The sequence below is a fragment of the Saccostrea cucullata genome, unplaced genomic scaffold, assembly GCF_032062105.1.
Source record: "Saccostrea cucullata isolate Sc308-1 unplaced genomic scaffold, CSIRO_AGI_Scuc_v1 ctg5751, whole genome shotgun sequence".
In the NCBI taxonomy this organism is placed as follows: Eukaryota; Metazoa; Mollusca; class Bivalvia; order Ostreida; family Ostreidae; genus Saccostrea; species Saccostrea cuccullata.
In genome coordinates, this window is record NW_026929405.1 from 379 (window position 1) to 25,734 (window position 25,356).

General features: G+C 33.2%; 1 protein-coding gene across 1 annotated transcript; it reads right to left on the bottom strand.

Moving 5' to 3' along the window:
• Positions 1-642: 642 nt before the first annotated feature.
• On the bottom strand, positions 643-23,654 carry LOC134280773 (uncharacterized; the record flags this gene model as incomplete). Its single annotated transcript, XM_062763230.1, has 5 exons — positions 23,388-23,654; positions 19,842-19,931; positions 18,971-19,129; positions 12,215-12,400; positions 643-817 (listed from the first exon to the last, which is right to left on the bottom strand). Coding segments are annotated over exons 1-5 (701 nt in total), but the record flags the coding sequence as incomplete, so codon positions are not given.
• Between the last annotated feature and the right edge of the window lie 1,702 nt (positions 23,655-25,356).

Sequence of the window (25,356 nt, forward strand, 5' to 3'; positions counted from 1 at the left end):
GGACGTTAAACAATATACAATCAATCAATCAATCAATCTTCTATTTTGGTCTCTATAAGGTCTACACCTTGGGCTCACAAATTGTAAGAATATTAAGTTTGAATCTTTACTACCTGAGGATGTTTCCGTAATAATATGAGTAATTGTGCCTTTGCTCTTCTTGTTAAGATTTTTATAGATCTTTATTTCTTCAGAGGACCATAAAATGTAAATTGTTTACAGACGAACAGACAGCTAGGGGCAGACCGAGAGCTAGACAGAGGACCGACACCTACTATCATATAAGCTGTTCTGGTCTTCGCCCAGTTGGGCTAAAAATGAAAATTTAACACAATCAATGGGTATTGATTGGTTTGTGCTAACCATTGTATGCATAAACATGTAGCAATGATATTCATGAATTAGCAATGTGTCGTATGCACCTTTGATGCCTAAATATAAAATCCGAGTATTTTAAATACATATACACTATCATTCTGTTTATCACTAAAGAATTGACGTGTCTTAATCTTTTCAAAATCTTATATTTAGTACAGGTAGAATACATGTACTAAATTTAAATGTCAAAAAAGGTCTATCTAAAATATTACCTTTTGCAAATAAGAACCCAGTGTCCTTCAATGCACTAAGTAAGTTGCTGACTTCACATAACCACGACTCTTGGAATTTTCCAGCCATTCCAAAATCCCATTTCTTATTTTCATTTCTACATCAGATCCAGAATCTTTAACATTCAGTTTTTCCAGTAACTTAGCATAATTGCCATTGCGATTTGGGTCTGACTGGGCATTTTTTATTATTTCCAACATGTACATTTCTGGAAGCAAAAGAAATATTTACAACGTTAAGTGAATCCCTCTTGTACACTGTTGTTTAGAAAACAAGATAAAAGAAATTCTTGACAATGCAAATCATGAATACAGGGTTCGACACTAACGGTGGACCGGTGGCCCGAGTCCACCAAAAAATTGGAAGGTCCACCAAACGTTCTGGGCTAGGTGGACCGTCGGTCTACTTAAAATTTGAACACCATATTCAAAAAACAGTGAAAATTTCAGAGTTTTTTTCCCTTTAAATCGAAATCTGTAACTCAAAATTATTAATTCCTCCATATCTGTATTTTACAAGAAATAAATATACATGTAAATAATGTTTCAGGTAATCAGGGTGACCTAGCAACTCGATATATTTTACATGTAAAATTGATAACTCCAGTATTAACAACAGAACATTCAACACGGACCTTGAACATTTGAATAAGAAGCATGAAAAATCCGTGCCAAATTAGCCAATCTCTCCTCTGTTTACGTAATGCACAGAAAGGTGTGAAAATTACACTGGGTAACAGGAAATCGCTTCACGCCTGAACGCACACTGTTGGAGATAATTAGAATTGATTGACAACTGCATTTAAGCATTGTTTTTTTTTATGATTTATTATCTGCAATTTCATTTTTTTCTTGATATACATTATATCACTACTTATTTGAATAAACAATAAATTTAGAAAATAATTAATACACATACATGTACCTATGTCAGTTTTGCATCGTAGTAAAAAATATCTAGCCATAGATACATGAAAAATTGAATTGTTTAATCTGTGAACAAATTAATTAATAATTGGAATTTTAAATTTAAGCTACCTTTGGAAGCGAAATAAATGTAGGTTTTCACCATTGTAACTTAATGATAATTATTAAAATATTTTTTGGTTTGTAGATTAATACATTTTTTTAAGTTTTACAATATTTCTGAAAAAAGTCTGACTAGTCCCTGATTGATTTTTTTTTGGTCTACTTGTTGTATGATGCTTTATTAGTCTGACTGGAATCGTTATATATATTTAGTTAGTTTTAATTAATGCCTTGTGTAATGATTCATTAGTTCAAACATTTTTAAAGGTCCACCTGATATTGAGAAGGTCCACCAATAATTTTTGACAAGTGGACCTGTGGTCCACCAAGGTAAAAAAGTTAGTGTCTCGAAACCCTGAATTATATCATACAAGTAACTGAATGAAAAAATATCAGACTTCAGAAGCATTGCTTCTTTCAAGTTTAGACCAACTAGAACTGTCCAAACGGGACAAAATACCCCCCGCTGGGTTTTTCAGAAGTAAGTTTTATCCATAATAAAGATATGTATCAAAAACAAATTATGAAATTTTTATTCCAGTGACCTTGAACTTCCCCAAATAACCTTGGGTCAAGGTCATGAAACACCCTTGGGTCATGGGCAATCTTTGTGTGAAAATAGAACCTACCAAGTTTATGCATAAGAAATATATGGACTGAACACGAATTATGAAATTTTTCTACCAGTGACCTTGAACTTCCCCAAATGACCTTGGGTCAAGGTCATGACACACCCTTGGGTCATGGGCAATCTTTGTGTGAAATGAGAACCTACCAAGTTTATCCATAAGAAAGATATGGACCGGACACAAATTATGAAATTTTTCTACCAGTGACCTTGAACTTCCCAAAATGACCTTGGGTCAAGGTCATGACACACCCTTGGGTCATGGGCAATCTTTGTGTGAAATGAGAACCTACCAAGTTTATCCATAAGAAAGATATGGACCGGACAGGGAATATAAAAAATTTTCTTCCAGTGACCTTGAACTTTCCCAAATGACCTTGGGTCAAGGTCATGACACATCCTTGGGTCATGGGCAATCTTTGTGTGAAATGAAAACCTACCAAGTTTATCTATAAAAAATATGTATCAAACATGATTTATGAAAATTTTCTTCCAGTGACCTTGAACTTTCCCAAATGACCTTGGTTCAAGGTCATGACACACCCTTGGGTTATGGGCAATCTTTGTGTGAAATGAGAACTTACCAAGTTTATCCATTAGAAAAATATGGACCGGACACGAATTATGAAATTTTTCTTCCAATGACCTTGAACTTCCCCAAATGACCTTGGGTCAAGGTCATGACACACCCTTGGGTCAGATCTTGTGTGAAATGAGAACCTACCAAGTTTATCCATAAGAAAGATATGGACCGGACACGAATTATGAAATTTTTCTTCCAGTGACCTTGAACTTCCCCGAATGACCTTGGGTTAAGGTCATGACACACCCTTAGGTCATGAGCAATCTTAGTGTGGAGTAGTAGATTCTAATGTCCCTCTGTAAGAAAGATATGGACCGGACAAGAATGCACAGACAGACGGACAGACAGACAGACGGACGGACAGACAGACGGACAAGGTGATTCCTATATACCCCCCAAACTTCGTTTGCGGGGGGTATAAAAATTGGACCCATTACATATGTACCAAGGTAAAAAGTGACCAATATTTCAATTTTCACCATGTGTATCATTTTCTGACCATTTTTCTCAACCTTACATCAGCCCCGTGGGGATCCGGGTTAGAATAGGTCCCCAGTACCCCCTTGCTTGTCGTAAAAGGCGACTAAAAGGGGCGGTCCTTCGGATGAGACCGTAAAAACCGAGGCCCCGTGTCACAGCAGGTGTGGCACGATAAAGATCCCTCCCTGCTCAAAGGCCGTAAGCGCCGAGCATAGGCCTAAATTTGCAGCCCTTCACCGGCAATGGTGACGTCTCCAAATCAGTGAAATATTCTGGAGAGGGACGTTAAACAGAATTCAATCAATCAACCTTACATGCCTTAAGGAATGTGCATTTTTATAGGCAACTTTACAAGTTTATTGTGATTTTAAGAATATGATATCTTTTTATAAAAGGAAAAAATGAGTCCATAAAACATATGGATATAACGAACAGTATTCGTTATCCAAAAGTCCATAAAACAATAAAAACAGGAGCAGAGCAAACATCAAAGGTGGGATCAAGATTGTCATGGAGGAGGGCGCATATTCCCTGCCAACCAGTCACATCCGCCGGGTTCTCCTTGTCATAATTGGGAAGTGATGGATATTGATTTTTATTATCAATTAAAATAAGAGGGAGAGAACTTTTACCAATAATGGTCATAAATTAGGACATATCACATCCTTAATGCTAGTAGTAATGAATTGGATTTATGTCAAAATCTATGGAGTATTTAACACCTTCATATATGTTACATATTTAATATCGTTGAATCTGTTGCATTTGGGGGTTGAGTACCTTAAATTAAACGAGTTGACATGAAGAAATGCTAGTGTTCTCAAATGTAAACTAGAACTGTCCAATAGGGACAAATACCCCCCGCTGGGTTTTTCAGAGAAGGTGCCAATTCAAAAATACTTTATGGATCTAGAGGTGTTCACAATTTACTTACAAAAATTTGCAGTGAAATATAATTGCTCATCATGTTTCTTAATGAATGAAAGAAAGGTGCAACCAAATGAAACATCAATACTAATACATTGTAATTCCATTGTAACATTTTGAAAAAAAATTTTCATTTTATTTTTTTTTTATTACTGCATTAAAAAAATATATTGCAATTATGTGTTATGTCACTCTGCAAACTGATTGTTGAAAAAAAACCATTATACAAAATCAAATTAATCTTGATATATCAATTTGAAAAGTTTGAAAATAAAGAGCTGGTCATCCAGTAATGAAGTGCTTTGACAGACAATTAATTACAATTAAGAGAATAAGAGAAGAGAGATCTTTAATTCTTGTGCCTTATTCCCTGGAGATAGATAACACACACGCTTGATAAGAGATATGCCTTAACAACTTCCAACACCAAACTCATTAATTTATCTTTAACTGGATGCATGTCCAGTCATTATTCCCAAGAGACAAATGAAATTACAGTATCTTCTGTGCAATGTAAAAACTGTTTTTAACACTTGATGATGTTTCTTTTTTTAAGTTTTTATGAGTAGTTTTAAGCTGTAGTATTTTTGAACAGATATTCTAGATTCTATATCTCAAACCTTATACATGAGCGCTAAATGAAGAAGTCAATTAAAATAAATCAAAGTACTGAAAGCACTCATGGGAGTTGAACATGGTGTAAATAAAATCTTGGATCGGGAGGTTAAGTGAGTGAACAATATTACATGTATTAATTATTATATTGTCTGTATTTTCAAATACGGACAACTGTTTCCAATTTTTTTAGTTGGAACAATCTTGATCGAGAAAGACATTCAGAGACATTGAATAGCAAAAAAAGGCATGGGCCATAATGCTTGTCTGTCTACATTAGTCCTTTTTTATACCCCCTGCTTGAAAAGCGGGAGGGAATTTATTAATCGTGATTTCTGTCCATCTGTTTGTTACACTTTAGGTATACCCATCTCTTATCCGCAACTCCTCTAACACCACTGAACAAAATTTTCATAGAATCTTTATTACATATTGCCATTGTACTTCTATTACTTTTTCATCCTACACATATTTTGGGTTTCCCATTGCAAAACATGCACACTGTCATTATATTCATATTAGAGGTGGTTGATCATTTATATCACTGCTCACAGTCTTCAAATTTATAATATATTTTTCCTTTGCACCTTTACCTATGTGTTATGAAAATTTCAGTTTCGCAGGAATAATATCAATGTTGATAAAATGTGGATTTTAACACAGCATCCTTTTAAGAGCTAACAGGTTTGTTGTATAAAAGTTCTCTGTGAATAAAAATGTATTTCAATTACACGAATATTATACATGGAGTACATCAGAACTTAATCTTTTTTTAATATTGTGAAAAGAGCAATACCAAGTTAAAAACAAATGTTTATTGAAAAAAAAACATAAAACAGTGGTATATGCGAGAGTTTGTGTGCGTACACATTATCTGGTATGTAAATGAGGTTTTTATTTTATTAAAAATATATACTTCATTTTGCTGTTTTTAATCGCGATTTTACAAAAACATCGGTGTCTGTTTTTGGTATTAATATTTATAACAGAGTACTAGTTTTACCGCCTTTGGCAGGTGATACTGCTTATTAAGTAATAAATACGCATGTTTCCTAAAGTTTTTATGCATTACAGTCCCTGAAACGTTCTACTTTCCCACCTGAACGGTGAGCGAACGCTGAACGAACGGTGAACGAACGGTGAACGAACGCAGAGCGAACGGTGAACGAACGGTGTGTGAACGCTGAACGCAACTTGGTGAACGATGTGTGAACGGAGAACGGTGAGTGAACGCAGAACGCGAACGGAGCGCAAACGGTGAACGGTGAACGAACGGTGAACGCAAGATGAACGATTTATTCGGAATGCCTCAGATTTTTTCCTTGCATTTAAATTATCTGTTATATTCTAATATTAGATGCTAAAATATAAATAAACAATAAATAAATAAGTGAATAAATAATTAAAACATTTTTTCTGCACATACGTATGATGTTTTAAATCAATATTTTAATAACACGATTTTTATTGCCGTAAAACGTGTGTTTGTTACCGAACACCTGTCGTATAAAAGATAAAATTAATTTACTAATAAAATAAATCTGCTTATTCTTTTGACTATTAAAATAATGTGGACTTCAGAAGAGAAAACTACTATACTTACAGAATGAATTATTAGATTAAAACTAAATAATATATATTTCGATGTCACGGCGATTCCGTGTAAAATACCGATTTTTTTTATTCATTTATAAAGGTCTGTTGACATATTGCACCATTCACTCGTATTAAAAAATTTTATGCAATAATATTATATATTTATTAGTTATTTTTATTTTGTCTGGTTATTTTCTAAGCTAAGTTTTACATGTAAATGTATATCTGAAGACATTTCCCGACCATGATTATACTCGGACAAGATAATGGATAGAAGCATTCAAATTATTTGTAATACATTAGAATTTCATAACTAAATAAATAATAAATATGTTGTCATAGTTTTTATTTAACATGACAAATGTAAAAGCGATAGAAACTTGAGAGAGAGAGAGAGAGATTTGTTGCATCGAATAATAATTCACATATTAATTTTTTTTCTAATATTCCAGGCAGTTAAAGTAATCATTTTTTTTTTATTAACAAATCCATTTGACAGTAAGCATCATTTTCTTTCCTTCAAGTTCAAAGATTCACTCCAAGTGCACGTGTTTGTCCTGTACATGTCAATGATCAATATAATTCGACACAATGGAGGAGTTTAAATCTCGCTTCACCGAACATGCCGAAGTCAAAGAGTCACTTCGTATTCCCGAGAAGTTTTAACATTTTGTTTACATCATTATTAAAATTGATTTTCGCTTTTCTACGGAAAAAATGAATAAATAATTGCAATACATGTATATACCTGGAAGGATTAAGTTTGAAATTGAATTTAAAACATAATCCCTGCCAAATCAAAATACCACTGTCGGCACATGTATGTATATAATGACTGTTTTGATGTTTGTATAAAGAATAATTTTTTCTGTGTTACATGTACAATACACATTGAATATCAATTAATATATACTGAAAATACTAACTAAGAATTTGATTTCGGGAGGGGGGGGGGGGGGCTGTTAAGCATACTGAATGGCAAACGTATATTTAGTTACTTGAAGGAAGGTTTTTTTTTCCTTTGTAATCCTTTGTAATGATACACTTTATATACGTGATGTAGAACCAAAAATTCTATTGTATTAAATTTTAAACAGTTTGTCTTTTCTAAAATTTAAAATCACACTAACAATTTAATTCTTTCTACAAATATTTAATTAACTGAACATCTGTAGTACTATTCATGATTCTCAGACATATATACTGTATAGTTCTAGCATGTTTTTGTTTATTTTTTCTTTAAAAACTTGTTAGACATATTTTTTTGTGTATTCTTGTCTTGTAAAAGACTTGGATTATTATTCATCTATTAACGATTTTTTGTCGTCTTTTATATTATAACGAAATGCCGCGCTTTAAGTATTTGTTTAGGGACGGTGCCCATATTAAAATTTAATATTTTAGCATCGTTCTACTTACATGTATTTTCTTTATGTATTTTTTCCAGGGAAAAATGGATAAAATAACAGCTAAGTTATAATAATAGAAATATATATATCGTAGATACTTTTTGCATTGAAATAATTATTCTTCAAACACGATATCTTAGTTATTTAATTAAAAAACGTGTAAATCCTTACCATCAAAAAGATAAGTCCTTTCACTTCAGAGTTCCGAATGACAATAAAGACTGAACGATAAGTGAACGGTGAACGCAAGGTGAACGCAAACTAAACGGAACGAAGAGCGAACGGTGAACGTTTTGTGAACGGTGAACGCGAGCGCACGGTAAACGGTGAACGCAAAACTGTGAACGGAGAGCGAACGGTGAACGCACGCTGAACGAACGGTGAACGCACGCTGAACGAACGGTGAGCGAACGGAAAAATGGGAAAGTAGAATGTTTCAGGGACTGTAACAAATTCAATTAAACCAAGAAAATGTTCATGAAAAGTTTGAATATGACTAAATTTAACGTTTGCCGTTAATATGTAGAGTTGTCGTTCGTATCTCTTTCAGTGTATGACTCTACACTAAAAATGAGTTCCATTTCGAAAAACTTTCATGGTTCTTTATAATTTAGTTTTACATATGTACTTTGAACGAATTCTGATATTCAAAATAAGATTACTTTATCATTTCATTTACTTACATTATGGAAATTAGATTAATTCAGGAGAAAATGACATGAACTATTTGTCGCAGATGTTTATGCATGTTTTCTGTTGAATATCATCGGAGTAAATCAGCCGACACAGTAGCCTCGCTTTCGTCTCTATGTAATCAACACAAATTACTGCGCATGTTAAATACGTGATAACCATGGGAGATTGAACATAGTTCAACTCCCAAAAATAAAACCTGTAAAATGCAAAAAAATTAACAAAAAGAGTTGAAAATTCCAGGTGCACACCTTCATATGGTGAATAATAAGTGTACAAATTTTCAGATTAATCCTTGCAATAGTTTCTGAGAAACGGTCCAGACAAAACCACAAAATAAAAATTAACAAGATGTGTTTGTGAAACACTATGTGCCCGGCGTTAAGCAAAGTTTGAAAGCTATTTTTAGTATATAGGTCACAGTCAAGGTCACAAGGTCATTGACCTTGGTGTTGTTTGTAAGAACTTAATTAGTAGGGTATGCATACTAAATATGAAGTCCCTATCTCCTATGGTTCAAAAGTTATAGCAAAAAGTGGAAAAAGCTATTTTTAGCATATAGGTCACAGTCAAGGTCACATGGTCATTGACCTTGGTGTTGTTTGAAAGAACTTTATTAGTGGAGTATGCATACTAAATATTATGGTTCAAAAGTTATGGCAAAAAGTGGAAAAAGCTATTTTTAGCATATTGGTCACAGTCAAGGTCACAAGGTCATTGACCTTGATGTTATTTGAAAGAACTTTATTAGAGGAGTAAGCATACTAATTATGAAGTCTCTATCTCTTATGGTTCAAAAGTTATGACAAACAGTTGAAAAAGCTATTTTTAGCATATAGGTCACATTCAAGGTGACAAGGTTATTGACCTTGATGTCATTTGAAAGAAATTTATTAGAGAAGTATGCATACCAATTATGAAGTCTCTATCTCTTATAGTTCAAGAGTTTTGGCCAAGGTTAAAGTTGACAACAGACAGAAATACAAACAGACAAACAGACAGGACAAAACAATATGCGCCCCGAAAAAATCCGGGCGCATAAAAACACCTGTAAAATTCAAAATAATAATCGAATCAAGATGAAAATATCAGGTGCACAACTTCATATGGTGAATAATATGTGTACAAATTTTCAGACAAATCCTTCCAATAGTTTCTGAGAAACTGTCCGCACAAAATCTCATCTACAGACAGACGGACATGGTGATTCCGATATACCCCCCTTAAATTTGTTTGTGGGGGGTATAATAATCCTATGCTTTCCTTTAGATACCTGGCTCAGGACCATTGTCAGTGATGGTATTACGGCGGATTTCTCTATGATAAAAGTCTTCTGTGAAGATACTTGGCTGACGTTTCTCAGTAATGGTTTTAGTGTGGATTGCTGGGTGCATTAATTTAGCAAATAAATGCAAATACTATAGCAAATCAAATGGGCTTAATTGGAAACCCAAATGGACTAAATTATGATAATATTAACACAGTAATTTAGAGATTACAGAGCTCACCTCAACGAATGTTGTCTTTAAGTAAGGCAAAGTCACACAATTAACCAACAAAAAGTGTACATTCCAAAAATGAAAATATTTAAGCAATTTTGATCTGATACTTTGAACAGACCTACATAAAAAATTTAAACTAGTTCTTCTTCATGAAAATGTAATTAAAATCCAGAATCTGAAGCAAATTTAGAGTTTTCCAATCTCTTGATGCAACGTTTGTGCAAGTTTGGTTTAAACAATGTAAAGCCTAATAGTTTTTTGGTAGTATAATTGCACCAATGAAATAAAGAAGGTCTATTATATGAAAAATGCATGTCGGATTCAGCATCCGAAGCAAGTCCATTAGTTTGCATCCTAAGATGTATCATCCATGCAAGTTTGCTCTTATAGGGCTCATAGTTAATTGGAAATGAAACATGCATCAAAAACTAACATTTTTACTCATCCACAAAAAGTAGGTCAGATTCAGCATCCAAAGCAAGCCCAGTAGTATGCATCCTTAGATGTATTATCCATGCAAGTTTGGTCATTAAAGAATCATAGATACTTGGAAATGAATCATGCATTAACTTTAACCTATTCACTCAACCGGAAAATGTAGGTCAGATTCAGCATCCGAAGCAAGCCTGGTAGTATGCATCCTTAGATGTATCATCCATGCAAGTTTGGTCAACATAGGGCTTATAGTTACTTGGAAATGAAACATGCACCAAAAACTTTAACTGTTTAACCAGAAAATGTAGGTCAGATTCAGCATCAAGCAAGCCCGGATGCAAGATGTATTATCCATGCAAGTTTGGTCAACATAGGGCTTATAGTTACTTGGAAATGAGACCTGCACCAAAAACTTTAACCTGTTCACTCAACTGGAAGAGGTCTGAAGCAAGCCCGATAGTATGCATCCTTAGATGTATCATCCATGCAAGTTTGGTCAACATAGGTCTTATAGTTACTTGGAAATGAAACCTGCACCAAAAACTTTAACCTGTTCACTCAACCGGAAAAGTAGGTCAGATTCAGCATCCGAAGCAAGACCAATAGTATGCATCCTTAGATGTATCATCCATGCAAGTTTGGTCAACATAGGTCTTATAGTTACTTGGAAATGAAACCTGCACCAAAAACTTTAACCTGTTCACTCAACCGGAAAAGTAGGTCAGATTCAGCATCCGAAGCAATACCAATAGTATGCATCATTAGATGTATCATCCATGCAAGTTTGGTCAACATAGGTCTTATAGTTACTGGAAATGAAACCTGCACCAAAAACTTTAACCTGTTCACTCAACCGGAAAATGTAGGTCAGATTCAGCATCCGAAGCAAGCCCGATAGTATGCATCCTTAGATGTATCATCCATGCAAGTTTGGTCAACAAAGGGCTTATAGTTACTTGGAAATGAAACCTACACCAAAAACTGCACCAAAAATGTTAACCTGCTCCAAAAACATTAACCTGGTCATTCCTTTGCTGAAATTGCAGCATCTGAAAATTTGAATGGTGCAATGAAACACACTAGAACCATCCTCCATGCATGTCTAATCCATATAGGACATAGAAGTAGTTAAAAAGAAAACTGCTCCAAAAAACTTAACCTGGGACGCCAACGCCGACACCGACACCGACGCCGAGGGTATTACATAAGCTCCCCCAACTTCATTGAGGTGAGCTAAAAATAGTAATAAATCAATTCGTAACTAAAATATATAGGTAATCAAAGATTACGGAGCTTGCCTCAACAAATGTTATCAGTTTAAGTAATATAATGCAAATCTCACATCATATTTTCTTTAACAGTTACTATTTAAAGTGTTTTCCATGTAGTTTATAGATTAATTTGAATAAATTGTAGGTTTTGATCTTTAGATGTGATGTTCAACATACAATTAAATTTGAACAGCTTAAAATAACTCTTAAAATATTCTTTGAGGATTTAGTTTGCATCCCTTTTTTTGTATAAAGGAAAGCCCTTCCGGGAAGGATGCTCTGCCACAAATGTGACAGTGTTGGCCAATGGTTCTTGAATATTGTCCATAATTTACACACACAGCATGTCAAATGGTCAAAGCATTAGCTCTTTAAGCTTTATGCTCATAAGAGCAAAACATCCATTTATATGTAATATCATTATGTTTAGATACCAACCTAGAATGTCTCTAATCACATGGAATGCTGTCATCAGGTAACGACTGCCAACTCTGAATGCTGTTCCTCCTGTTTTTCCACATACCAAATAACCCACACTATGATGCCATCCCTGGGCATAAATAGTGTCCAGTTCCTTACTGCTTTGTGAGTTATCAATTTTTTTTTGAAACATTTCAGAAGACTCTAAATTAAAATATTTAAATTTTGAGATATATTATACTCATACCTGAGCAATGTACTTCTTTCATGCATTTAACAATATTTTAAAGGGAATAAATGTTGTACATGTTGTTTGAATTTGTCAAACTTCTGAATTAAATCTTCTTGCAAAAAGTAGTAATGTACGAGGGTTAATTGTCCCATAAAATCGTGGACAATTTGTCTAGTTTGAAAAATAGTCATCACTGCGTTCTGAAATTTTCACTACTTTTTAGTACATATATTATGAATATACAGAGCAAATTGCAAATAGATATATGCATAAATAAACAAACTATTAGATTTTATGTTATGTATTGTATCGGCCTACGGCGCACGGATGATAACGTCAAAGTGTCTGAAACAGCGCCATGTTTCATATTTGCTAAAAATAAAGTTGGATGTCCAACTTAAATTTAAAAATTCCATTGATTTACATACGTGAGTGTCTATAACCAGTTAAGGTACCAATCTGGCACATACATGCAATCTTCTAAAGATTTCTTATAAAGTTACGGACGATATTCTCACCATTAGTCAACTAACAGACGATCTCATATCGACGGTCGACAGTGACAGAATCTTTTGCTATTACAATAGCAGTTTGTCCGTATATTGTCCGTATACCCGGGGACTCAATCAAAAAGACTTCACTAAGAAAACTTCCATATCATTCATATATATATATACTAATAAAAGATCTAGTGATTTTTGTCATATTATCTTTCTTCTGTATTCATTTAAAGTCTCTTAATTAAGGTGCCATTACAACATCCTAAATCAAACTGAACTGCTCTCCGGTGCGCCGTTACGTCATCAATAACTGCGATTTTTCGTGTATTGTGTTCACCACATTCCTATTTCGATTGCTCGGAAATCTTCCAAAAATTAACCAAATGCCTTGAAATTTTTATAAATACGATAAAATTTATTAAGGAATCGAATTATGATAATTTTTATCCCGATCTTATGTATTGAACACTTTTATTATGAATTAATTCTTGTGTATTCTCTTATATAACCTTGTTATTTTTACCGTGCGCCGTAGGACTGTACCCTGTGCACCTTTAAGTGACTAAAATCTTTATTTTTGTCTGTATATTATCAAAAACATAATGATGCACTTGAACATGATGAATAAACATTTACTGAAAATTTCAGCTTAGTGCGCCCATTACTTTTCGAGAAAAAGGCTTTGTCCACAATTTTATGGGACAACCCTCGTACATAAATTCTGTGGATCACAAAATTTTTGTTTTTCCTTACTTTAAATTTGCAGTCCATGTTATTGCTCTATATAAACTTATAAATATTAATATACATGAGAAAGAAATTTTCCAAAGCATGCTATCATGCATTATTATGCAAAAATGTGGATATAACACCCAATCAACTATAACAAAAGGCCCACGGACCTTATAGGTCACCTTAGCATTATGTGGTAACTTTCCAACAATTGAATTGGTTCCTGTTTTAAACCAGAGGCCAAGAAATTTAATTTTTAAAGAGGCACCATTGCTTACATGTATCATAACTAAGCAACAAGGAGAAAATGCATTCCACTTTGTCTTTAACAGTTGTGCATCCCTCGATCTCCACAAAAACCACTGACCCTGGGACCCCATATTTCAAAATTTTATCAATTTTATCATAATTCTTTTTCATCATAAATGTTGACTTCAAAGCATTAATTTATTTTCAGACTATGTAAACCTCCCCTCATACCCCTTTCCCAGGGGACCTGAAATTAACCATTTTGGAAGAGGCACATTTCTTCATATTAAATTTGTACTTTGATCAATGGGATAATACCAAATGTGAAAAAAAGATTTTCAAGGAATTCATGCATTTTCAAAATATAATCATTAGAGTCCCGCCCTAACACCAAAAACAAAATAAAGTGCCACGCCACAGCATGATACGCCCGTCAAAAAATAACAATTACAATGTATCTTAAACAGTTAAAAGTACAGGAAAATCATGTCAACCTTGATTTTAAGATTTCAATGATTTTTACACTCCTTAAAAAATTTGTTTATCCATCTCCTGTGGTGTAGGCATTAATTGTAACAAATATTGCATCATTCATAGATTTCTATACTAGTTAGACCTTAATTGCCAAATGCCTATCATATTAAACAATATCAAATTAGTCTTCACAACTTAATCTATACCTAATTAATTTTAGAAATAAAAGGCTGACCATCAATTATAAACTGACCAACAGTTCTTCTGTCTAATTCCCGAAGGATACAGATAACGCCATGCTCTGAAGAAATGTAAGAGCTACATTGAACACATTAATTAATCTTTAACTGGATGCTTGTCTACTCATTACTCCCAAAAGATTATTGGATCTGCACTATCTACCATACATATAAAACATCAATGATTTTTTTTTAGGTTTATTTTAATGTCAGACAGTTTTTAATATACAATTCATATGGACATGCTGATTCCACCACTACCCCCATAAAATTAGTTTTTTAGTTCATAATATTATGTAATATCAAAATAGTTTAATAAGCAATATCAAATTAGTTTTAATTACTTCTCATCAAATTCATTTTAAAACTTAGGCTAGCCAACAAGAGCTATTTTTAATCCAACAGGCTTACCCATTTGGCCCAATACTCAAGGGATATAGATAGCACCGATGCTCTTACAGCTACTCCTAACACTAAACTCATTAATTACTCTCTCTCTAATTTGACATGCAATTTTCTGTTATCAAAATTCTTCTTGACCAGTGCTTGATAATTAGACTCATGGGAGTGGTGGAATTTCTCTAGCATACATTATATTTGTTATAGATTGCTGTCAAGTATATGCTAAAAAAAATAAGTATTTTCTTGATTTAACATTTTTCTAATAAGGTTAGTTCATTAGTTTTACATTTTTTAGAATGTGTAAATGAATAGAAAAAAAGACATTTTTTTTAAAATTTCACTTAAATTAAAGGTCACAGTGACCTTGAAATAGGTCGCGACACACCTTCTACCTAAGATGCATAAACTGGCCAAGTTTGATGATTCTAAATCTAATAGTTTTCTAGTTATGGACCGGACAGGATTTTTCCATATTTGGCTATAACATTTTAATTATAGGTCAGAGCGACCTGCTTTTTGTGCGCGACACACCTTCTACCCAAGATGTATCAGCTGACAAAGTTTGATAACTCTAGGCCTTATAGTATTAAAGTTATGAGCCAGACAGGAGAAAAGCTAACAGACGGACAGACAGACAGACAGACAGACGGACGGACATGAAGCCTATAACATAATACGTCCCGTCTTAAGACGGGCGTATAAAAAAGGTGAAATTACCATCTTTGTGTGAAATTCATAAGTTGTTTTGGGAAATAAATAATTATTTGCACAAAAATATCTTTTATTTTATTTGCTATAGGATATAGTGTCTATGACACTAGCATGGCCTTTCAGTTTGGCTGTAGGGTTTTATGATATTTTTGATAGATAAAATTCCTCAAAAATTGATAATTGACCATTTTTATCCATATGGATTATCTCTTGTTTTTAGGTTAATATTAAAACATACATGTTTTACTGGATATAATATTTTTTTTGACTTCTTACGAAAAGTAACTCCTTAAGCCTTATCTTAATAAGAAATAAACATTAATGTGTTTATTGTATAATTTTCATTTTATTTCAATTTCAATATTGATATTTTTGCCTCATTTTTAAAAGAAATTTCAGACATTTTTACCCCAAACAGTTTATTGGTTGTGATTGATACCATAGGCAGAATTTAAACAAGAGGCCCATGAGACCCATGGGCCTCATTGCTCACCTGAGCACTGTGGCTAGGATAAACATAGGTAATCAGAGATTACAGAGCTCACCTCAACGAATGTTGTCTTTGAGTATGGCAAAGTCACACAATTAACCAACAAAAAAGTGTACATTCCAAAAATGAAAATATTTAAGCAATTTTGATCTGATACTTTGAAATAGACCTGCATAAAAAATTTAAACTAGTTCTTCTTAATGAAAATGTAATCAAAATCCAGCATCTGAAGCAATTTGAGAGTTTTCATCTCTTGATGCAACATGCAAGTTTGGTCAACATAGGACTTATAGTTACTTGGAAATGAAATCTTAACCAAACATAGGTAATCAGAGATTACAGAGCTCACCTCAACGAATGTTGTCTTTAAGTAAGGCAAATTAAGTCACACAATTAACCAATGCAACAAAAAGTGTACATCCAAAAATGCTAAATTTATGCAAATTTGATACTTTGGAATAGACCTATATAAAAACTAAAAACCAGTTCTTCATCATGAAAATGTAATTAAAATCCAGCATCTGAACAAAGATTGAGAGTTTTCATCCCTTAATGCATCATTTGTGCAACAGGTTTATATAAGCCTTATAGTTTCTTGGTGATAGACTTGCACCCATAACTTTTACGAGGTCTATTATCTGGAAAATGTATGTCGAATTCAGCATCTGAAGCAAGTCCATTAGTGTGCATGATCTAAGATGTATCATCCATGCAAGTTTGGTCAACATAGGGCTTAAAGTTACTCGCAAATGAAACCTGTATTAAAAAAATTAACCTTTCCTCTAATCCAGAAAATGTAAGTCAGATTCAGCATCCGAAGCCAGCCTAGTAGAATGCACCCTTAGATGTACCATCCATGCAAGTTTGGTCATTATAGGGCTCAAAGTTACTTTGAAATGAATCCTGCACCATGAACTTTAACCTGTTTACTCGTCCAGAAAATGTAGGTCAGATTCAGCATCCGAAGCAAGTCTGGTAGTATGCATCCTAAGATGTACCACCCATGCAATTTAGTTGTTATATGATTCATAGTACTGTACCTTGGAAATGAAACCTGCACTCAAAATTTTAACCTGTTCACTCAACCGGAAAATGTAGGTCAGATTCAGCATTCGAAGCAGGTCTTGTAATATGCATCCTAAGATGTACCATCCATGCAAGTTTAGTCATTATATGTCTCATAGTAACTTGGAAATGAAACCTGCACCAAAAACTTTTACCTGTTCACTCAACCGATAAATGTAGGTCAGATTCAGCATCTGAAGCAAGTCTAGTAGATTACATCATATGATGTACCATCCATGCAAGTTTGGTCATTATAGGGCTCAAAGTATCTTCAAAATGAAACCATCACCAAAAACTTTAACCTGTTCACTCAACCGGAAAATGTAGGTCAGATTCAGCATCCGAAGCAAGTCTGGTAGTATGCATCCTAAGATGTATCATCCATGTAAGTTTGGTCAACATAGGGCTTATAGTTACTCGGAAATGAGACCTACACCAAAAACTGCACCAAAAATGTTAACCTGCACCAAAATCATTAACTTGGTCATTCCTTTGCTGAAATTGCAGCATCTGAAACTTTGACTGGTACAATGAAACACATTAGCAACATCTTCCATGCATGTCAAATCAATATAGGACATAGAAGTACTTAAAAAGAAAACTGCTCAAAAAAACTTAACCTAAACCTGGGACACCGACGACGACGCCGAGGGTATCACATTTAAGCTCCCCCCAACTTCGTTGAGGTGAGCTAAAAACCACCAAAAATGTTAACCTGCTCCAAAAACATTAACCTGGTCATTCCTTTGCTGAAACTGCAGCATCTGAAACGTTAACTGGTACAATGAAACACAATAGAACTATCTTCCATGCATGTCTAATCAATATAGGACATAGAAGTACTTAAAAAGAAAACTGCTAAAAAAAAATTAACCTTAACCTGGGACATACGCCGACACCGCCCAACTGCCAAAAGATAAATTAAGATAACACTGCATGATAATGCAGGTCTAGAGATGCTCTTGCCAATCACCTCCCCGACAATAAACTTATTAAGTTCTCACTAATTTGACATGCACAATTCTGCTATCAAAATTCTCCTTGAACAGTGCTTGATAATTATATGGGACAAACTGAGTTCCTCTCAAAACATTAACATTTGTACAGTTTCAGTTTTTGCTGTAAAGTATATGATGAAAAAATTAGTTTTTACTAAATTTCTACAATTTTAAATAAGGATACAACTATATTTTTACATTTTTTATGATTATGAAATTTAAAAGACTTAATTTAAAAAAAAATCACTTAAATTAAAGGTCACAGTGAACTGAAATAGGCTGCGGCACACCTTCTACCTTATATGTATACTTTTGCCAAAATTGAAAGCTCTAGGTCTAATAGTTTTCTAGTTATGAGCTGGACAGGATTTTTCCATATTTGGCTATAGCATATTTATTAAAGGTCAGAGCAACCTACTTTTTGTGAGCGACACATTGTCTACCCAAGAAGTATCAGTTGACAAAGTTTGATAATCCTACCCCTAATAGTATTCAAGTTATGAGTCGGACAGGAATGAACAGACAGACGGACAGACATGAAGCCTACAACATAATACATCCCGTCTTAAGACGGGTGTATAAAAAGCAGGTCAAAGAATGGAAGAATGACAGAAAGGCTTGCCAATTCACAAACTCTATATGCCCAAACAATTTTCATTGCAGGGCATAAATAATAAATCACCTTTAGCTACTGATTTCTCTCCTGTTCTTATTTTCTTTCTTGCAACATCGGATTTCGAATCACTTTTCCTTTTATTTCCCGTTTTTCTTTCCTTTAGATTTTCTGATTCACACCCCAAGGATGCTGTCCCATTCTTCTGTTCATCATTTGAAAGGGCATCTTGGTTAAAATTAATGGTTTGTATTAGAACAATTATTTAAAACAAAAAACATAAAATTTCCATATTTATATCATTTACATTCTTGAAGTTTAAATTTTGGTTTCAAGTAGGGCTGGGATGATACAACTTTCTCTATATTGATACATATCATGAAATTTGAGCCACGATACGATATGTATCACCTTATGTTTAATTGGTTATAAAATCTTTTTTTAGCATTAAAATAAACAATATTTCTTTCCAAATAAGAATAATTTATTCAAAAAGCTGTTTATATGTTGTAAAACAAAAATATTTACTCACATGGTGTTTAAAAAATTATTATTTATTTCATAATTATATATATTTATCATGTTTATATTTAGCTTATTTTATATATTAATCCCCAAATGTTAAATAAACAAAGAAAAACATGCAGAAGTCAGAATTTTTTTTGGCAATATTTTGATATTTCTTCATATGTTTCAATTTGTGTATAGTCCTCATACAGAATTGATATCGCCCAACCCTAGTTTAAAGATGACATTTGATTGAATATTGTGTAAATACATACAAAAAATTGGGAGTTTTCAAAACTTCATTTATCATGATAGATTCAATATCCAAATATAATGAGTACATGTATTAAAGATATACACAAGGCATATAAAAATGATGGAGCAGTTATAGTGTCATGTGCATGTGTCAGTAAATTGCAAAAACTGAAATAACCTTCCTGGTCTTTAGGAGGACTTGTAATTGTACAGCTTGCTTTTGTCAATCTTTTGTTGTTGGCAGTAGTATGACTTTCTGATTTCATGCCTGCAAAATCAAATTAAAACCAAAAGTCTCTGTTGGCACTGCAAGTAGCTCTACTGGTTTATACTTATAACAAAGGAAGAAAAAAGTAGCAGTCTTTTTTTGTGGCAAGATTGCAATAAGACTACAACTGTAGGAGTAGTTTTTAACAAAATTTTAAAGAATTTTTCATTTTAGTTACCAAAGCAACATCAATCAACAAACTAAAAAAAAGAAAATTACTTATGTCCGAGTAGTCGACAAACTGTACTTGCATGCAACATTATGCTGTTATCAGACAATAAAGTGCCGCGCCACAGCATGATACGCCCGTCAAAAAATTACAATTTTCTTGAAGTTTAGGTGCAAAAAATCACATCAACCTTGATTATAAGATTTCGATGATTTTTCCATTCCCCTAAAATATTTATCCATCCCCTGTGATGTAGGCATCAATTATAAATAAATATAACATCACTGATAGATTTCTGTGCTGGTTGTGTTAGACCTTGTCAAATGCCCATAATCAAATTATTCTTAACAACTTAATCTATACCAAATTAATTTTGGAAAAAAAAGGCTGGCCATCAAATGACATGTTATAAACTGACCAGCAGTTCTTCTGTCTAAATCCCAAAGGGCTGCTTATATATAGAGCGACTGAAACAGCTGGCCTTTCTACATTAAACTCATTAATTAATCTTTAACTGGATGCTTGTCTACTCATTACTACCAAGAGATGAATGGGTCTGCACTATCTACTACAATTTTTTTTTAAAAACATATGAAATACTCTCAGATTTTTTTTTTGGTTGAGATTTAATGTACAACAGGTTTAAGTATGTAATTCATATGGTCATGCTGATTCAACCCCTAAACATAAAATTAGTTTTTAAATTAATAATATTACATAAAATAAGATTAGTCTATCATGCAATACATTTCAAAACTTAAGCTAATCAACAAGAGCTATTCTTAATCAAACAGGCTTACCCATTTGCCCAATTCTCAAGGGATATAGATAACTCCAATGCTCTGTCAATAGCTCCTCGCACTCAAAACCCATTAATTTCTCTCTAATTTGACATGCAATTTTCTGTAATCAAAATTCTTGACCAGTGCTTGATAATTACACTCATGGGAGACATGGGATTTCTCTAACATACATTATATTTGTTTTAGATTGCTGTCAAGTATATGCTTAAAAAAATAAGTATTTTCTTGATTTAACACTTTTTTAATAAGAACAGTGCAATACTCTTACATTATTTGGGATGTGTAAATGAATAGTAAAATGACACTTTTTTTTAAAAATTCACTTTAATTAAAGGTCACAGTGACCTTGAAATAGGTCGTGAAACATCTTCAACCTAAGATGGATAAACTGGCGAAGTTTGATGATTGTAGGTCTTATGGTTTTCTAGTTATGAGAAAGGATTTTTCCATATTTGGCTATAACTTCTTAATTAAAGGTCAAGAGCAAACCTACTTTTTGTGTGCGACACATCTTCTACCCAAGATGCATCACATGACAAAGTTTGGTAATCCTAGGCCTAGTAGTATTAAAGTTATGAGCCGGAAATGAAAAAGCTAACAGACAGATGGACAGAAAAATGTACACGAAGCCTATAACATAATACGTCCCATCTTAAGACGGGCGTATAAAAACTGTTGTAAGTTTCGAGTAGCAGTTTAGAAGAAAAAATAAAATTATGTAGCTTAGTGTGGTCTACTTGTGTGCCAAGTTACATTGAAATCAGACCAAAACTGTAGGAGAATTTGCAATTTGAACTTTGAAGTACCGTATACACTCGCCTATAAGTCGGTCCGCCTATAAGTCGGTTGTATTCTTCTTAGGTTAACATGGAGGGATTTGCCCTTGACCCGCTTATAAGTTGGTATATATTTTTGCCAAATTAGGGTGACACTTTCAAAAAAATCCATTGATGTTTTAATCTGGTTTTACTTGGTATTTTTCGAAATAACACTGATATTTAATCTTAAATTTAAAAAAAGGCATTGCTCACTTAAATTGCAAATAAAATTATCAAAATATTCCATGTAAATACTTGTTCTTTATATACACAATCTAAGAAAACATACATTTTCTTTGATAATAGCAAATAAGATACATATACTACCTTTTAACCTCCAGAAAAATAACAAAGTCTTTATGACTCGCCCATAAGTCGGACCTAGAGTTTTAGAGCAATATTTCACTCCCAAAATACCGACTTATTGGCGAGTATATACGGTATTTCACAGAAATTTCTATCAGAGATGGCGAAAGACGCAACTTACCGGCGATCTCCGGTAAATTTCGTCTGAGTTTCTAGAACCACGCCGGACACCGTGTCAACGTAGATAATTCAGAATAATCAATAGTAAAATATAATTAAAAGAAATTACATAACGCATTATTTCTTAAAACTTCATGAAATTGAATCTGTAAGATTTTACATTATTTAAATATTGCAATACGTAGTAGTATGGCGAGTACCTGGCAGTTATCGAACTTACTACCGCTCTTTTGTGGAGAAGTCGAGAAAGCTCTAAATCTCGCGCCATAATTCTCAAGCATAACATTGTTTACAGTTGTGACAATCGAAGAACTAGAACAATCATGCTGTTGTTACAATGTATTGTCACGGGTTGGACTCCAGATAATCGATTGTCAAATAAGGAAAGTTTAGAGTACATGTATTTTATTTGATTTCAAAAGTGACGATTTCAATAATGACCTTAGTGAAAAATATCATCAAAAAATATAACGTTTTCATATGAGGACTAACTCTTCTATAAAATTCATTACAGTGAGTCAGCGAATGTTTATCAAGAGATTTAAACAGGATTTATTTCTAATCTACAGTGATCCATTTTACATTGTATTCACTTGCACATGGTCCCCATCCAACAGACATTTTCTTCCTCCACTGAGAAAGAGTTCCACCAACCAGAAATCAATTTCAATTTTACATTTTGTTGTTTTTTCAGTCCGGCAAATTTTTAGTGTGTCCTGTAATTTTTGTGATTTTTAGACAATCTGTAGGACACTGTGTCCGACAGATTTTTTACCTCTTTTGCCAACTCTGTTCTATTTTTAGTTACCATGGCAAAACTGTTCATTGAAATCAAAAACAGATACATAGAACAGAATTATGTATCTTAATGTAGTCTACCTGTGTGCCAAGTTATATTGAAATCAGATCAAAACTGTAGAAGTAGCATTTTGAAAAATTGTTTACAGACAGACAGACATACAGACAGCTACACCGACAACGGATGCATTACTATTGCATAAGCTCTTCTGGTCTCTGACCATGCTGACCAGTAGAGCTAAACATACAAACAAAAATCACAATTGGGCTACTCTTAAAAAGTAAATTTTCATGGCAAACTTGAAAAATTTAAAATTCGGAGTTCTTGTCTTTCATTTTTATGAAATAGTCTGTGTTAATAAAATTCTAAAGTCAACATTACAGCTTTTGATAGTCAATTCTTTTGATGCCTTCTTCTTCTTTTTGAGGTACCATGACTTTAACTCCTTCATTCTGGAGGCTATGGCTGGCATTTGCAGTAGCTTTTCTTCTTTGATCTTTTTATTCAGATAGCCTGTTAGGATCACTAAAAACAAGGGGCCAATGGCCACATCACTCTCCTGAGCACATTAGTAAGGAAAAAGCACAGATCAGTTTAGTATTGAAAAAATCACAGGTGGTGAGGACTTCATTTTATAACTACCTAAGGATGCTTCCTTATCAAAATATCAAATGACTTTATTCCAGATTTAACGTTTTAAAAATATTTTTCACTACATATTCCATTACAAAATTTGATACTCCATTGTGGCACCACCTTACCCGTTTCTGATTGATTGATTCTATATTGTTTTACATTCCCTGAAAACCGCTTTGAGGTTTATAAAGCGTAAACTGCCCCAATTTATGTTATATCGGATAACATAAGTTGAAATAAGCTTCATTCCTTAAATAAAATCTTGGATACTTCTGTTTCATTTGCATGTGTTAAATCACCAGAATTGGTAGAAAAAAGAAATAAATTGTAGATCTAGGCAATTTTATGATATTACATCCTAAAGGAAAACTTTAAATAGTATTTTGGTAATTTCAATAAATTATTCTATATAATCTATTTTTTTTTATTTATTTCAAATGCAATTAAAGGTAGAAATACCCCCTCCCCACATTTTTAAGTCTCTGTATTATATGGAAAAAAGCCTGATAAGTAAGCTCTAGAAGATAAATGTTTGGTCTGTTAAATATAGATTTTATCAGACCTTATCATGCTTATGTCCTGTAAATTTAAGCTTTTCTTTTTCTTGGGGGTGGGTGTTAATTGAATATCGTATAAGTGGAAATTTTAACGAGTCGCAAATTTAGCGATTTTTCCTTAAAAACTGGTAATTTATTTTTGCGAGACGTTATTTCAGCGATTTTAAAATGCACATAAAAGAAGCTATTACAAATAAAACACAATTGATTTTTAGCAATATTCAATTTTAGCGATGTCAGCACTCTCGCTAATAATGCCAAAATTAAATCCTCGCTAAAAATTCTACTTTAACGGTACATGAAAGTATGTTTAAAATTTTCCCAAATTTGACAAAAATGTAAGGGATTTTTCCCAATATAGACCTGATAATTTGTACCAAAAGGTGCTGTGACAGCCCTGCAGACAGCTTAAGATACATATGTACAGACTAAAGACAATTTTGATCAAATTTCAGGTGAGCTTAAAACAAATATATATATATATATATATATATACAGTGTATATATTACATGGCGTCGAGGGCAATACCAGAAATTTGCCCCAAGGTGATAGCAAAGCCCTGGAGTGTTATGTCGGCCTCTGCCTGCGGCATTGGGCGACAACACTGCAAATGCAGGGCAAATATTGTATTGCTGCCCTGAATTAAGCACATGGTAATATATTGGTATATAACTGTTTTCTTACCATTGAGCCGAAAGATCATCGAACTTTTTTATTAAACTATTTACACATATTACGCTGAGTAATATCCAATACTGTATCATAAAATGCAGTATACATACACTTGTGTTAATAACCTTTGTTGAATTTAAAGAATTTCCTCAATTTTTTAATTACATAAAAGAATAAAAAATATAAATATTTATATCAACTTTTTAACTTTTATGGAAGCTGTTTACATTTGCTTCGCAACTGCCTCTGTTGAATTTCGTTCATTATTATATATATAACAAACATTTCCACATTTTTTCGACGTAATTTATATGCAGAATGATTGCACGAGAGGGAAAATTTAACATATTCTGTTCATTATTATATATATAACAAACACCATTATTTTCAATATGCAGCATTTATTTATTCTCTGAAGCCTTATATATATAAAATATCAAATATCAGAATGTGGCATTTTAGTCAAAAAAGTTGTTTGTCCTCG